Genomic DNA, 15012 nt, shown 5'->3' with positions numbered 1-15012 from the left:
ATAAAATGTCAGGTTACACAGCAAAATATCTAGGAGCATATGCGACCAAAATAGTCACACTTTAGAGATCCCTGTGGTTGATAGTGTTTCTGTGGCCCATTGTGCTTGGGTTGTGGATTGCTCTGTTATTATTTCTGTATTTCTGTCATAATATTGCCTGTCTTTCTGTCATGGTCTTGACTCCAGATATGTGGTGGACATTTTGAATGTTGATGAAGCATGGTTTTCTGAATGGCAGTTTTATTGCTTTGTTCTGTATTCTTTGTAGTCTGTTCATTTGATGTGTGGAAGTTGTAATCCAGGCAGGGACATATTCAAGGATTGATCTGATCTAACTGGTGTAAACTTTTTAAATGGTTTCAGGTGCTGCTCTGTGTTTCCTTTCACAAAGTGCTTTTAGGCGATTGATCCTCCTTCGGTTCTCAATATGGGTCCTCCACAACATGTTTCTTAGAAATGTTTACCCCAGGAACTTGGCATCTTTTTCCATTTTCATTGTTTCATTTTACAATATGAGGGTAATGGGTTTCTTTGGTTTTAGGTTTGTGTTTCTGGTGAATGCACTGTTTCTTTTTCAGTGTTTAGTTTCACTCGCCACAAGTTTGACCACTTTAAAAAAAAATGTCTAAGCACTTGATGTGTTTTGTGGAAGCTAGTTGTTGTGGACATTTGGAGCTGGTTCAGGAGCAGAAGTCGTCAGCAAATTGTGATTCCTGTCCGACGTAGGGTGAGGTGGGGGGGTAGTAAATGCCTGAGATGTAGATGTTTCATAGAAGTGGGCTGAGAACTGAACCTTGAGGGACTCCAGCTTTTGGGGTGAATGGTGGCTGTGGAAACCTTGGCTGTTTTGGAGGAAGCTTGGGATGATATTTCTGATTGAGTGCGGGAGTTGGAGGTTGTCTGCTAGTTTGTGGCACAAAATTATCCTTTTGACCAGTGTGATTTATATACTTCAATGGGCAGGACCAGCAGCTGCTGTGGGAGGATATGCAAAGAAAATATGAACTGTCATTGGTCTATTATAATCAGATCAGATTAGTACGTAATGGTCTGGGCCAAAACTCGACCCACCCAAAACGAGCAGAAATTCCAGCCATTTATTTTTATTTCTTTAAACAGCTCTTACACAAATTAGAGCGTTATCACAATTTCAAAGTGTAATTTTGAGCCTCTGCACAGCCCTTTTACAAATAACTCAAAGCCATATCAGACGCAATGATTGTTCAGTTGGAAGTGCAAAGAAACATTTGCTGCCTTGCAGCCAGCTACTGCACGATCTCTCTTGTTTTTGCTTGTCATTGCCTAAAGTGAAACCACAGATGAACGGGGAAGCTCTCATGCCTCGTTCAAGACAACTCAGAAATTGCCGACTTGGAAACTCATTGTAGAAAGATGAGGTCCACGTTTCCCACTCGGAAAGTATCAGAATCAACTAATAGGAAGCTCGGCGCAAAATACATATGCAGATTTTAACTGAGGCTTTGCAGATGGGTGTACCTAATAAACTGGCCACAGTGTATATCTGGTGTCATTTCATGGGGACTGAGGAATACGGAGTGTTGCTGGCCCATTCCATTGGCCTCAATGCAATACACTGTATTTGAATTACATATTGGTTTCTAGAGAAAACGATTCTTTGTGCCGAGGTAAAAGTAAAAAAGTAAAAAAGTAAAAAAGTACTTCTAAAAGTAGAAGTACTCGGTAGGGTCTGTAGAATCTATATATGGTTTTATTTCATGGGGGACTGGGTTCTAGATGGCACATCTAGGGCCACCGTGACGTACTTCATTTCTGAGTATTATTTCATTTTTTTTGTGGAAAAATGTCCATGCCTTACATTTTCCAGTTGTTTCGGTCTTCTACTCAGACTACTGCAGCAATGGCACGCCCAGGCCCAACGCAGCGCCAGAGAGCAGAGTGCCATCATGGCCATGAAGACGCAGAGGCACAGAAGAACTCTGCTTGCGGCTTTTACTTCCTGGAAGGAGCGTTTGCTCTACCAGCAGAGCTTAGCCAGGGCAGCAGCACGCCACTGGAGACAGAGGGCACTCGAAAGCAAGGCAGCCAGCCACCGCGTCACCTGTCTGACCTGGTGTTCCTTCACCCGGTGGAGATGGGCGCTGCACAGACGGAGAGACAGGTATTATTAAGTATATTAAATAAGTAGACAAATTCTGTTAAGGTGCAGAAGATAACTAATGTACCATACACTGTATAATACAATTTGAACATCCAACATACTAATTTGTAGCAGGAAGACTCAGTTTGAGCTGTTAGCGCACCTTTCATATTCCGACTTGTATAGTATCATGACTACACAGTGTTAAATACTTTTTCATGATTGGCTGCTTCATATCATATTGACGTCCATGTTGTGCTCCCTAGGTGCCAGCGGGCGAGGGTGCTGGGTAGGGAGTGGGCGCGGCGCGCCAAACAGAGCGTGGATGACCAGGAGAGGGCGATGGAGCTCCTTCAGCAGAGACAGAGGAGAGACGTCACAGAGAGGTTCTACTACTGGATCACAGCCCATCAGTCCTCACTGACCAGTTTGGTATTCCACAACCAGACTCTGTGCAAGAGGTGTGATGATGGAGAAATGTGTGTGCTGTGTTGCCTTACGACTCAAACTGAATTCTTCCACTGCTCTATGTTCGCTACATATTTCCGTCTGAGAAAGCCGTTGTTGAAGTCGTTTGTGTTGACGTCAAAATGAGGGGTGTAAAACAATGGAACCTTATAGCCAACTTGGCTCTCAAACAAAGGCAACATCACATATTAAACAGTCCCTCTGTTCAACGTGTTAGAGAATGAATGTATCAAAGCCAATGATGCTATACCCACGTGTGTTCTGGCTCTGGCCCAAGTTATCAGCGATTTGGATCATCTCTAACCAATCAGAGTATCAAAGCCAATGACGCTATACCCATGTGTGCTCTGGCTCTGGCCCAACCCATCGGTTTCTGGGACCAATCAGAATGGTTAGAATGTGTTTGCGTTCTAGAAATCGGCAGGTAGGTACTCAGTTCCAGACTCATTGCGGAGACTAAACTAAAGTCCGTGGGCGTGGCATAGCGTTTGGCCGGATCAAGGGTCAGAGAAAATGTAACTAATCATTCGTTCTTGAATATGAAAAGGAACATTTGCCCGACAATAACAAAGCAGTGTGCCATGCATTTGCAGTACCAGTTTGCTACTTGATTTTTCTCAGAATTCCATGTACTATATTTCACAAAGGGATATTCCTCCAATAACTTGAGTGGATTGGACAAGTAATTCTGTGTAGCATTCAGATTTATTCTCACCTCTTTTCACTTCTCTCTCTCCCACGCAGGGTTTACCAGAGCTGGCAAGCCTACACCGGCCCTGCCCTAGCACGTAGGCACAAAGGTGCCAGGTTCCATCTTGGCAGAGCCAGGAGGCTGGTGGCCCAGTGTTTTACCCACTGGAGGAGTGAGCTGGAGCAGGCTCGAAACAGACTGAAGGTCCTGGAGCAGAGACTGAAACACATACACTTCAAACTCACTGCTGTCACCATGAACCACTGGAGAACGGCCACTAGAGGGTGCATAGTGATCAAACACTTCAACAGAGGGACAATACGTCAGGTGCAGCATCCCTTCCCTTTATACACACAGGTCCCATCTAGACACAACCCTAAGGGTTTAACCCTTTTTGCACATGCACATTTGAGAGGACTGCTGAAAAACATAGAATTAGATGATTGTCAAATAATTCAATATCAATGATTTGCATTCTATTTCTATGGGCGAAAACAACCAGGCACACCAAGCCAATCCGAGAAAAAGGAGCTAGGGAAGAATTTACAATACTACTATATTTCTAATCCTAATCAAATTCTTTCAATTTCAAACAACTTCTCACTGGATAGGCAGGGGTAGAGGTTGTTTCTGGACAGAGTCATATTCACATATTTAGCAGGAACTAAAGGAAGGTGACATCTTCATGAATCAAAATAAATAATGAGTTTGGTGTCAACCTAACAAGACTCATTCAATCTGTATTGTGCTTTCCCATCAGTAAGTAGCCAGTGTGTGTTTGTTTTAGTGTTTTGATCACTGGAGGGAGAGGACACGCACATCCAGAGCAGTCACTATACTGTGTGTACAGAGAGAGAGGAGAGGGGCACGTGAAGTTCTGCTATGCTGGTGGAAGTGGACCAAAGGTAGCGACTTGATTTGTAATGTATCATTCTCTAACATGTTGAACAGAGGGACTGTTTAATATGTGATGTTGCCTTTGTTTGAGAGCCAAGTTGGCTATAAGGTTCCATATTTCAGCGTTTCTCAATCCATTTCGGATGATCCCCAGGATGTATACATTTTTGTTCTAACCTGCACTAGCAAACCTGATTCAAGGGAATCAGCTTGGTTATTGATGAATTAGTTTGGCGTTTGGGTGGGCTAATGCAGGGCTGAAATAAGAAGGTCCACATCCGGGTGTGCAACCAAGGAATGGATGGAGAAATGCTGCCATATTTCAATGTGTCGCATTCACATGGGTGAAGTATGGCAGCCATTTTGTGCTGAAGCGCTCCCAGGTCCCCACCCACACACGGCCTGTTTGTGTTGGTCAGAGTCTAGATGCCAGAGGCAGATGGAGGAGGCAGTGTGGCTGTGGCTGGAGGGTCGCAGAGTGACCAGAGCCTTCCAACTGTGGCTCAGAGTCCACCATCGCCACCAAGAGGCCTCACGGCTGGGCCGGGCTCACCTAATGCGCAGGTAGGCTGTTGGTTTTAAGTATTCACCCCACTTGGATTTTGGGGATTTAATTAAATTTAGATTTTTTTTGTCAATGAATTACACAAAATATTCTGTAATGTCAAAGTAGAAGAAATTCAAAAATAGAAAAAAAATAACAATTAATGAAAAATATAACAGGTATTCACCCCCGAGTCAATACAGGTTAGAAACACCTTTAGCAGATTACAGCTGCGAGTTTTCTTGGGTAAGTTTCAGGCAGGTAGCCTAGTGGTTAAGTGTTGGGCCAGTAATCGAAAGGTCGCTGGTTTGAATCACTGAGTTGATTAGGTGAAACATTTGCCGATATGCCCTTGAGCAAGGTATTTAACCCTAATTGCTCTTGTAAGTCGCTCTGGATAAGTGCATTTGCCAAATGACTCAAATGTAAATGTAATAGTTTTACACACCTGGATTGCGCAATATTTGCCCATTTAGTATTTGCAAAATTCTTCAAGCTCTGTCAAGGTGTTGGGGTCATGGCTAGACTGCAATTTTCAAGTCTTGTCATAGATTTTCAAGCAGATTTTAGTCAAAAGTGTAACTTGGTCACTCAGGAACATTCACTGTCTTCTTGGTAAGCAACTCATGTAGATTTGGTCTTGGGTTTTTGTCCTGCTGAAAGGTTAATTCCTCTCCCAGATTCTGGTGTAAAGCAGGTTTTCCTCTAGGATTTTGCCTGTGCTTAGCTCCATCCCGTTTCTTTTTATCCTGAAAAACTCCAGTCCTTGCCGAGGTTAAGCATACTCATACCATGATGTAGCCACCACCATGCTTGAAAGTAAGGAGGCAGGTACTCAGAGATGTTGTATTGGAGTTGCCCCAAACATAATGGATTTAGGCCCAAAAGTGTATTAATTTGCCATGTTTTGGGATATTTTCCGTTTGTGTATTTGTGTTCTTTTCACTCCGTCATTTAGGTCATTATTGTGGAGTAACAACAATGTTGTTGATCCATCCTCAGTTTTCTCCCATCACAGCCGTTGAATTCTGTAGCTGTTTTAAATCACCAATGGCCTCATGGTGACATCCCTGAGCAGTTGCTTTCCTGTCCTGCAGCTCAGTTCAGAATGACTGTATCTTTGTTGTGTCTCTGTGGTTTAATACATCATCCACAGCATAATTATTAACTTGACCATACGTAAAGATATATTCCATGTCTGATTTGAAAAGCTCCCTGGTCTTTGCAGTAAAATCTGTGCTTGAAATTCAGTACTTGACTTTGGAACCTTATGGTATGTATGTATGGGGGACAGAGGAAGGGATAGTCATTCAAAAAATCATGTCAACCTCTATTATTTCACACAGATTTAGTCCATGTAACTTAATATGTGATTTGTTAAGCCAAATTGTACACCTGAACTAATTTAGGTTTACCAAAACAAAAGGGGTGAATACTTTTGCAACAACCGTTTTAGTTATTTAATTTGTTAACATTTATCACTTTGACATTATGGGATATTTTGTATAGATCAAGGACAAAAAAAATCACAACTAAATTCATTTCAATCCCACTTTGTATGCAACATTTTTTGAAAAATTTCAACTAAAATGTAATTTGAAATGTAATCCCAAAAGTAATTATTTATCATGAGGGCCATAAACAATAACTAGTAATTCTGCATACTCCCAAGAAATGTAATGACGATTTGCGGGCAGTGGGTTTAGAACAAGCGTCTACTAGATGACTAAAATGTATCGGATGCCAAGCAGTGATGCAGCCAGTCAAGATGCTCTCATAATTCCTTAGTGATGTGGACACCAAGGAACTTGAAGCTCTCCACCCGCTCTACTACAGCCCCGTTCATGTGGATGGGGCGTGCTCGGCCTTCCGTTTCCTGTAGTCCACGATCAGCTCCTGTCGTTGAGGGAGAGGTTGTTGTCCTGGCACCACACTGCCAGGTCACTGACCTCCTCCCTATAGTCGGTCTCAACAGTGCCTAAAATTAACATCTGCCAAATGCGGGTAGATTTTAGCATTGGCGGGTAATGTCTATTTCATCAGCCATGTTGGCGGGTGGTCAGGGCTCCACAGTGCATTTCACTCGCATTTGTGAATAAAAATAGTGAAGTATGATCACATTTATAGTAAAATAAATGCTTCAATGTTTTCAAAGTATTTCTGTCATTTTGTTTCATAGCTAGTAAATTAATCACACAAAGTAAAATAACTACAAATCCTATGACCTATCCCACCTCTGCCTGGCTTGGTGCTGTGCGCACATGAAGAGCTGAGTGAAAGATTCATTTTTAGAAGCGCTGCGCACAGGCATAAATGTTGGTCTAATTTTCTTGAAATGAAAGTCTACAAAAGTGGGACTTAGTCCTTGTGTTTGTCTATTTCCATTGTTTTGTTCACAAAGCTAGGCTGTTTTAAAATGTTTGAGTTTAAACTGCTAGGGAAGAGAAGACAACGATTCTACAAGTCAGACTCAATCTCACTGGCTCAAACATGACTGAGTCACATTACCACGGTAACATCCCACACTTAAAAGGGGCAGGTGAACATTTGTCTCATCTGTGTTATTTTGGTTGAAAAAATATTCAGGTCACAAAAAATAGAATCAAACAATATACCACATTACTTCTTACTAGTAATATTGTTTTAGAAACATTACAAAGCATGCTCATCTGTTTTTTTTGTGTAATTTCTGGTAAAAAATCTGAGTAGCTGGTAGATTTTTACATCTATCTGCCACAGTGGCTGGTGGACTAAAAAAGTACATTTTAGGCCCTGTGTCTCATCATTGTCGGTGATCAGTCCAACCACCGTCGTGTAGTCAGCAAATTTAATGATAGTGTTGGAGTCATGCAGGAACAGTGAGTACAGGAGGGGACTATGCACACACCTCTGAGGGGCCCCCGTGTTGAAGGTCAGCGAGGCAGATGAGTTGTTGCCTACCCTCACCACCTAGGGGGCGGCCCGTCAGGAAGTCCAGGATCCAGTTGCAGAGAGAGGTGTACAGTCCGAGGTTCCTGAGCTTAGTGATAAGCTTGGGGGGCACTATGGTGTTGAATGTTGAACTGTAGTCAATGAACAGTATTCTCATACACTACAGCAGTGGTTCCAAAACTTTTTATAGTCCTGTACCCCTTCAAACATTCAACCTCCAGCTGCGTACCCCCTCTAGCACCAGGGTCAGCGCACTCTCAAATGTTGTTTTTTGCCATCATTGTAAGCCTGCCACACATACACACTACGATACATTTATTAAACATAAGAATGAGTGTGAGTTTTTGTCACAACCCGGCTCGTGGGAAGTGACAAAGAGCTCTTATAGGACCAGGGCACAAATAATAATAATAATCAATAATTTTGCTCTTTATTTAGCCATCTTACATTTAAAACCTTATTTGTTAATCGAAAATTGTGAATAACTCACCACTGGTTAATGAGAAGGGTGTGCTTGAAAGGATGCACATAACTCTGCAATGTTGGGTTGTATTGGAGAGAGTCTGTCTTCAATTATTTTCCACACACAGTCTGTGCCTGAATGTAGTTTTCATGCTAGTGAGGGCTGAGAATCCACTCTCACATAGGTACGTGGTTGCAAAGTGCATCAGTGTCTTAACAGCGCAATTTGCCAAGGCAGGATACTCTGGGCGCAGCCCAATCCAGAAATCTGGCAGAAGCTTCTGATTAAATGACATTTTCACAGAACCCCTTGTTGCAATTTCAATGAGGCTCTCTTGTTCAGATATCGGTAAGTGGACTGGAGGCAGGGCATGAAAGGGATAAGGGATCCAGTTGTTTGTGTCATCCGCTTCGGGAAAGTACCTGCGTAATTGCGCACCCAACTCACTCAGGTGCTTTGCTATATCACATTTGACATTGTCCGTAAGCTTGAGTTCATTTGCACACAAAATAATAATACAAGGATGGAAAGACCTGTGTGTTGTCCTTATTAAGGCAGACAGAGAAGAGCTCCAACTTCTTAACCATAGCCTCAATTTTGTCCCGCACATTCAATATAGTTGCGCAGAGTCCCTGTAATCCTAGATTCAGATCATTCATGAGAGAAAAAAACATCACCCAGATAGGTGTCACGCCCTGACCTTAGAGAGACCTTTTGACGTCTCTATTTTGGTTTGGTCAGGGTGTGATTTGGGGTGGGCATTCTATGTTTTTGTTTTCTATGATTTTGTATTTCTATGTTTTGCCCGGGTAAGGTTTTCAATAAGGGACAGCTGTCTATCGTTGTCTCTGATTGGGAACCATACTTAGGTAGCCCTTTCCCTCCTTTCAGTGTGGGAAGTTAACTTTGTTTGTGGCACATAGCCCTTAAGCTTCACGGTTGTTTTGTATTGTTTATTGTTTTTGTTCGCGTCACCTTTATAAAAGGAATATGTACGCTCACCACGCTGCGCTTTGGTCCACTTCATTTGACGGCCGTGACAATCCGACTTGAGTCCAAGTCATGTGACGCGTGCCCACACCTCTGGGTTATAGCCCCCATCTCACCTAATCTGCATCAGATGTGCTCAAATGTGCTGCTACTCACTGAATGTTTCAGAGATAAAGTTATGGTAGACTACTGTCTGCATTTCAACAAATGCTCGCAGTCAAACAACCATTAATAGGCCTACTGCACACCTCTGGTTATTTTCCTCTGTTTGGTCGGGACTGTGTTCACACCATTTTGATTGAACCATGGTGCATTGTTTAGTGCGCTCCCGAATGCGGATAGTGTTCACACCAGTCCAAACGAACCGAACTAAAGGGGAAAACCGCTCCAAAACAATTTGGTGTGAAAGCCCAAATGGTTTGAAGGCGTGTGCTTTGTCAGTGGCTGTGATGTAGCATTCAGCCAGGAGTTGATGGACAGTCGGAAGATTGAATGAAATGGTAGTGTAGGCGGGACATTCCAGCTTCAAGTGGTGTCAGATTTCAGAGTTCGCTTTCCCCTGCTCAGATGTCGCATGCATCAAGCAATGGTTGCGTGCCACGTCATTGACTGTGTCATCGACTGACAGATTTATATAGCATGTAGAACCACGCTAGTCCCCTCTTTAGGGGACTTAACATCTAAGAAGTTTTAATAATAAGTATTTATTGAATCTGCTTCCATTGTCCTCCAAGTGGCCAAATATCATTCTCTTCAGGTAGGCTTCACATACAGTCATCTGTAACTTTTTAGTCCCATTACAGTTGAAGTTGTAAAACGGCATCACATTGCTTGCCCTTGGATTCTTTGATTGTGGGCATGTCAAGACCTTTACTTCCCAATTGGTAATCTCGATGCTGTCTTTTTTGTCCCGTATAGGTCTTTTCAGGTCTGGCGAGGGGTAGTGAGGGAGAGCCGGTCAACTTTTCAGACGACGGAGTCACGGCTACGCACCCACCAGACCCAATCAGCTTTCAGTGTCTGGAGGAGGCGCACCGTGTCCCATAATCTCTTAAGTGACCTGGTCCAGAGAACAAAATCCAGGCAGAGGAGGAGTCTGCTGAGATCATCACTCCACACCTGGCACCAAGAGGTATCTTTTGGGAAGAATCATAATGGAGTTGACAACGTGATTTGGATTCTTTCATTAGACCAGTCATTATTGGGTTAAGTCCAGAGGAAGCTGATGAATGACAGTATACCATGTGTTTGATAAGGTTTCATTAATTCCATTCCAGCCATTCCTATGAGCCTGTCCTCTAAATGAAAGGGACACCAGCCACCACTGGTTGAGCCCTTCTGTCTTTGCATGGTTATGCTACTGCACAGATGCATATAATATCAATAGTCCTATTTCTATGACCTGCTGTCACCTTTATGATGTGTAGCAGGTAAGTAGGTAGTAGGTAATGTCCTATTTGTCTTTGTTTTCCACCTGCATCAGGTCCAGTTGTGTAAAAGACGATCTCTACACCTCTCACAGAAGTACTTTGCCTGTTGGGTGAACAGAATTGGCATCAGACGCATTGAAAGGAAGAATCAGTTGGAGGCTAGACTGAGGTACGTCTCATGGCTGTATGTATCTGAATGGAGACAAATGTTACTTTTAGTCTGTATACAAAAGTAGTTGGTGTAAGCAAGGTAAATTAATGTTTATCAAATCATCAATATAATTGAACCTTTGATAACACCTCTCTCTCTCACTTCCAAAGGGAGTGTCTACGGCGGTGGCGTTTAGGTGTGCTGCTGAAAAGAGCTCGGAGGAGACTCGCCCAGGTGTTGTGGGTCAGCTGGAGAGACCAGACCGCTGCTGCACTCCTACTCACAACCCTGGTAAGAATGCAAAGTGCTGTCCCGCGCATTGGGACACTTATAGAAGTGGACTTATTAGGAATCACCTTAGTGACACTTTTTAATGAGCCACCTGTTTTGTAATGTATTCACTTAACTTAATGGTTATTATTTATGCATTTAAAGTTGTCATGAGCTGTTATGAATGCTTACTGCATATTTTATAGTGCATATTACCACCTGTGTGTAAGGCATTGTAATTCAGTTTCCTTTGTTTGTTTGTCTGACCACTCCTCTCTGCAGCACACTGACCGACTGCAGCAGGGGGCGTGGCTGACTTGGAGGAAGAGACGCATCAGAACCCGGGTGTCTGAGACCTTTGCCGCGCAACTGGACCACGCCCTCATTGCGCAGGTGAGACAGAGCAAGTTCCCATGTGTTTTTGTATAGAGGACTAGCCATTCTCTTATTCTATAATTATACCTGTCAGCATTTTTTTAAATCTCCCTGGTTAGCCTATAACTTTACCAGAGGTCATTTTTTCTTCTTGTTATAGGAGTAGTTCACTATTTAAAATCTTGTTAACTTTGTTCCTCACCCTGAAAGTAGTCCATGGTTCAGTTATTTTAAACATCCATTACAAACATCAACAAACCTTATCCACCACAAGCTAACACTCAACGGAAGTGCTGGGGGCATGTGAGCATGTTTAAAAAAAGAATGTCCAAATCACCTGAAGTCACTTCAAATCAACTCCATATTTGGTTTGATGTTGCTTAAAGGTGATTTGGCCATAAAAAATAAAGAACATTCCCCCATCACTTCCATTGATTGTTAGCTTGTGGTGGCTGAAGTTTTGTGGCTGTTTAAAGAAAACAACCATGGATTACAGTTTCTCCTGGCCCCTATAATACTTTCAGAGTGAGAAACCATCTAACATCATGCTGTAAAATAGTGAACTACTCCTTTAATAGTTATTACAACAAATGTCAGATTTTTTTTATGGTAACTAAAATCTCTAAATGTATAGAGTTCTTTGGTTCTCCTGTCGGTCTACCTAGAGCCTTCTATTTGCAGAGTTGTGACAGGCTCTGATTGTACCTGGTTGATCCATCAGCTACTGCATATCAAACATCACTGTGGTTGAAGCAGGTCAGTGGCAGTGCCCCGCTACAACAGCTAGAGAGAGTTTGTTTCTGTGTTTCCTACTGTAGGTGTTCAACATGTGGCGGCAGAAGCATGCTCTTCGCTCCACAGCGACCGACACGTGACCTACAGTATAGGGAGAAGTAGCTGTCCACGCCTGTCCTCTGCTCCGTCAACCCTTGACCTCTTACCTCTCCCCCCCAACTCCTAGCCCCTATATGGTAGGGGAGACCACGAGTAGTGTGTGACTTTTCACCATACTACCAGCACAGCACTTCATATTTCAAAATAGAGGTTCACTTTTTGGTTTCTTGGGTCAATGTCATCTGGCAACAGTCATTGCTCACATTTCAAATGTATTGTTTTGAAAACATGTGCCAACCATTCTCATAGATGTTGGCTTTTACCTCCTTTTACCTCCTTTGACATTGGAGAGCTCCTTTGAATGTTCTTAGAAGTGGGGAAACTACTAACACGAGGGGAAACTAATGAGAACAGCTTCGAGACATAATAGATACACTGTTCATATGTCACACGATTAATCCTGGAAAGCAGCACACTGTGCGTGAGTGACACTATTATAACGAATTTAACTCCGGTATTTGAAATTCTTTCACAATAAATACCATTCTGTGTAGACCTTTGTTTTTGTGTTTCCCAATTGAACTGTGATTGTCTTCATGATATGATAACTTTGAAATTGTAATCAGAATATGAAACAATCACAATATGTCCCATATGTAGAAATAAGCAGACAAAACACAATACTTAAATGGATAGGTAGGTAGAAGGTGGATATGTAAATAAATGGATGAATGGTTAGGTGGATAGGTAGAGATATTGATAGGTAGGTAGAGGGTGGGTATGTAAATAAATGGATAGGTAAATTGTTAGGTAGAAAAGGGGGGTGGGTATGTAGGAAGGTTTTCATTAGTTTAGGCAGCAGCCACTGAATAAACCTGTAGTTGGAGTTATGATTACGTTTGAATAAGAACATGACTTGTAAACATGGTTGTGTTAAAGAAAACAATCCAGTAGAACTACAGTATAAACCTATTCTCTGGACCACACTGCTGTCTGTCACCATTCTCCTCACCATGTCTCTTTTCTTCTAAACATATTCCCCTCTGTCTGTTCTCAACTTTTCCTCACACTATTTTTGCCTATTTCTCTTGCTGGCTGTTATTTTCCACTCCCTTAACTAGCTTTTTACCTGCCTTTGCTTCTTTTTCTTGTTGCCTTTCCCTTCCTGAATTAAGTCAGTTTGTATGGCAATTTGCATATACTCCAGAATGTTATGAAGAGTGATCAGATGAATTGCAATGAATTGCTAAGTCCCTCTTTGCCATGCAAATGAACTGAATCCCCAAACAACAGTTCCACTGCATTTCAGCCCTGCCACAAAAGGACCAGCTGACATCATGTCAGTGATTCTCTCGTTAACACAGGTGTGTGTTGACGAGGACAAGGCTGGAATTCACTCTGTCATGCTGATTGAGTTCGAATAACAGACCGGACGCTTCAAAAGGAGGGTGGTGCTTGGAATAATTGTCCTTCCTCTGTGAACCATGGTTACCTGCAAGGAAACACGTGCCGTCATCATTGCTTTGCACAAAAAGCTCTTCACAGGCAAGGATATTGCTGCCAGTAAGATTGCACCTAAATCAACCATTTATCGGATCATCAAGAACTTCAAGGAGAGCGGTTCAATTGTTGTGAAGAAGGCTTCAGGGTGCCCAAGAAAGTCCAGCAAGCGCCACGACCGTCTCCTAAAGTTGATTCAGCTGCGAGATCGGGGCAGCAGGCAGGTGTGAGTGCATCTGCACGCACAGTGAGGCGAAGACTTGGAGGATGGCCTGGTGTCAGGAAGGGCAGCAAAGAAGCCACTTCTCTCCAAGAAAAACATCAGTGACAAACTGATATTCTGCAAAAGGTACAGGGATTGGACTGCTGAGGACTGGGGTGAAGTCATTTTCTCTGACGAATCCCCTTTCCGATTGTTTGGGGCATCCGGAAAAGCTTGTCCGGAGAAGACAAGGTGAGCGCTACCATCAGTCCTGTGTCATACCAACAGTAAAGCATCCTGAGACCATTCATGTGTGGGGTTGCTTCTCAGCCAAGGGAGTGGGCGCCCTCACAATTTTGCCTAAGAACACAGCCATGAATAAAGAATGGCACCAACACATCCTCCGAGAGCAACTTCTCCCAACCATACAGGAACAGTTTGGTGACGAACAATGCCTTTTCCAGCATGATGGAGCACCTTGCCATAAGGCAAAAGGGATAACTAAGTGGCTCGGGTCCATGGCCAGGAAACTCCCCAGACCTTAATCCCATTGAGAACTTGCGGTCAATCCTCAAGAGGCGGGTGGACAAACAAAAACCCACAAATTCTGACAAACTCCAAGCATTGATTATGCAAGAATGGGCTGCCATCAGTCAGGAAGTGGCCCAGAAGTTAATTGACAGCATGCCAGGGCGCATTGCAGAGGTCTTGAAAAAGAAGTGTCAACACTGCAAATATTGACTCTTTGCATCAACTTCATGTAATTGTCAATAAAAGCCTTTGACACTTACGAAATGCTTGTAATTATAGTTCACTATTCCATAGTAACATCTGACAAAATTATTTGAAGACACTGAAGCAGCAAACTTTGTGGAAATTAATATTTGTCATTCTCAAAACTTTTGGCCACACTTTGAATAACTCAAGTTAATAATAATAATAACAATTTATTACATTTGTCAAGCAATTTATTAGACAAGAATAATCTCAAAATGCATAAAAGTTTTTAAAAAGTACAAATAAATTAAATTGAGCCTTTAGAAAGTATTCCCACTCCTTGACTGCTTGAATTTTAAATTGATTCAATTGTGATTTTTTTACACTGGCCTACACACAATACCCCATAATGTCGAAGTGGAATTATGTT

The 15012-nt window shown here is 42.6% G+C and overlaps 2 protein-coding genes across 5 annotated transcripts in view; one reads left to right on the top strand and one right to left on the bottom strand.

Moving 5' to 3' along the window:
* LOC129824385 (protein SFI1 homolog) overlaps positions 1-12716 on the top strand; it is a 58548-nt gene extending 45832 nt beyond the window's left edge. Inside the window, exons 5-14 of the mRNA XM_055883976.1 lie at positions 1868-2140; positions 2386-2580; positions 3332-3605; positions 4066-4183; positions 4595-4739; positions 10022-10235; positions 10587-10702; positions 10855-10975; positions 11237-11347; positions 12148-12716. Coding sequence (XP_055739951.1) covers positions 1868-2140; positions 2386-2580; positions 3332-3605; positions 4066-4183; positions 4595-4739; positions 10022-10235; positions 10587-10702; positions 10855-10975; positions 11237-11347; positions 12148-12204 — 1624 coding nt within the window. The 3' untranslated portion in view covers positions 12205-12716. The remainder of the gene's footprint in view (positions 1-1867; positions 2141-2385; positions 2581-3331; positions 3606-4065; positions 4184-4594; positions 4740-10021; positions 10236-10586; positions 10703-10854; positions 10976-11236; positions 11348-12147) is intronic.
* LOC129824334 (zinc finger protein 345-like) overlaps positions 1-15012 on the bottom strand; it is a 59184-nt gene that overhangs the window by 36864 nt on the left and 7308 nt on the right. The window lies entirely within an intron of this gene.

This window comes from Salvelinus fontinalis, chromosome 2 (genome assembly GCF_029448725.1).
Source record: "Salvelinus fontinalis isolate EN_2023a chromosome 2, ASM2944872v1, whole genome shotgun sequence".
NCBI lineage: Eukaryota > Metazoa > Chordata > Actinopteri > Salmoniformes > Salmonidae > Salvelinus > Salvelinus fontinalis.
This window is presented reverse-complemented; position numbering and strand designations above follow the sequence as displayed.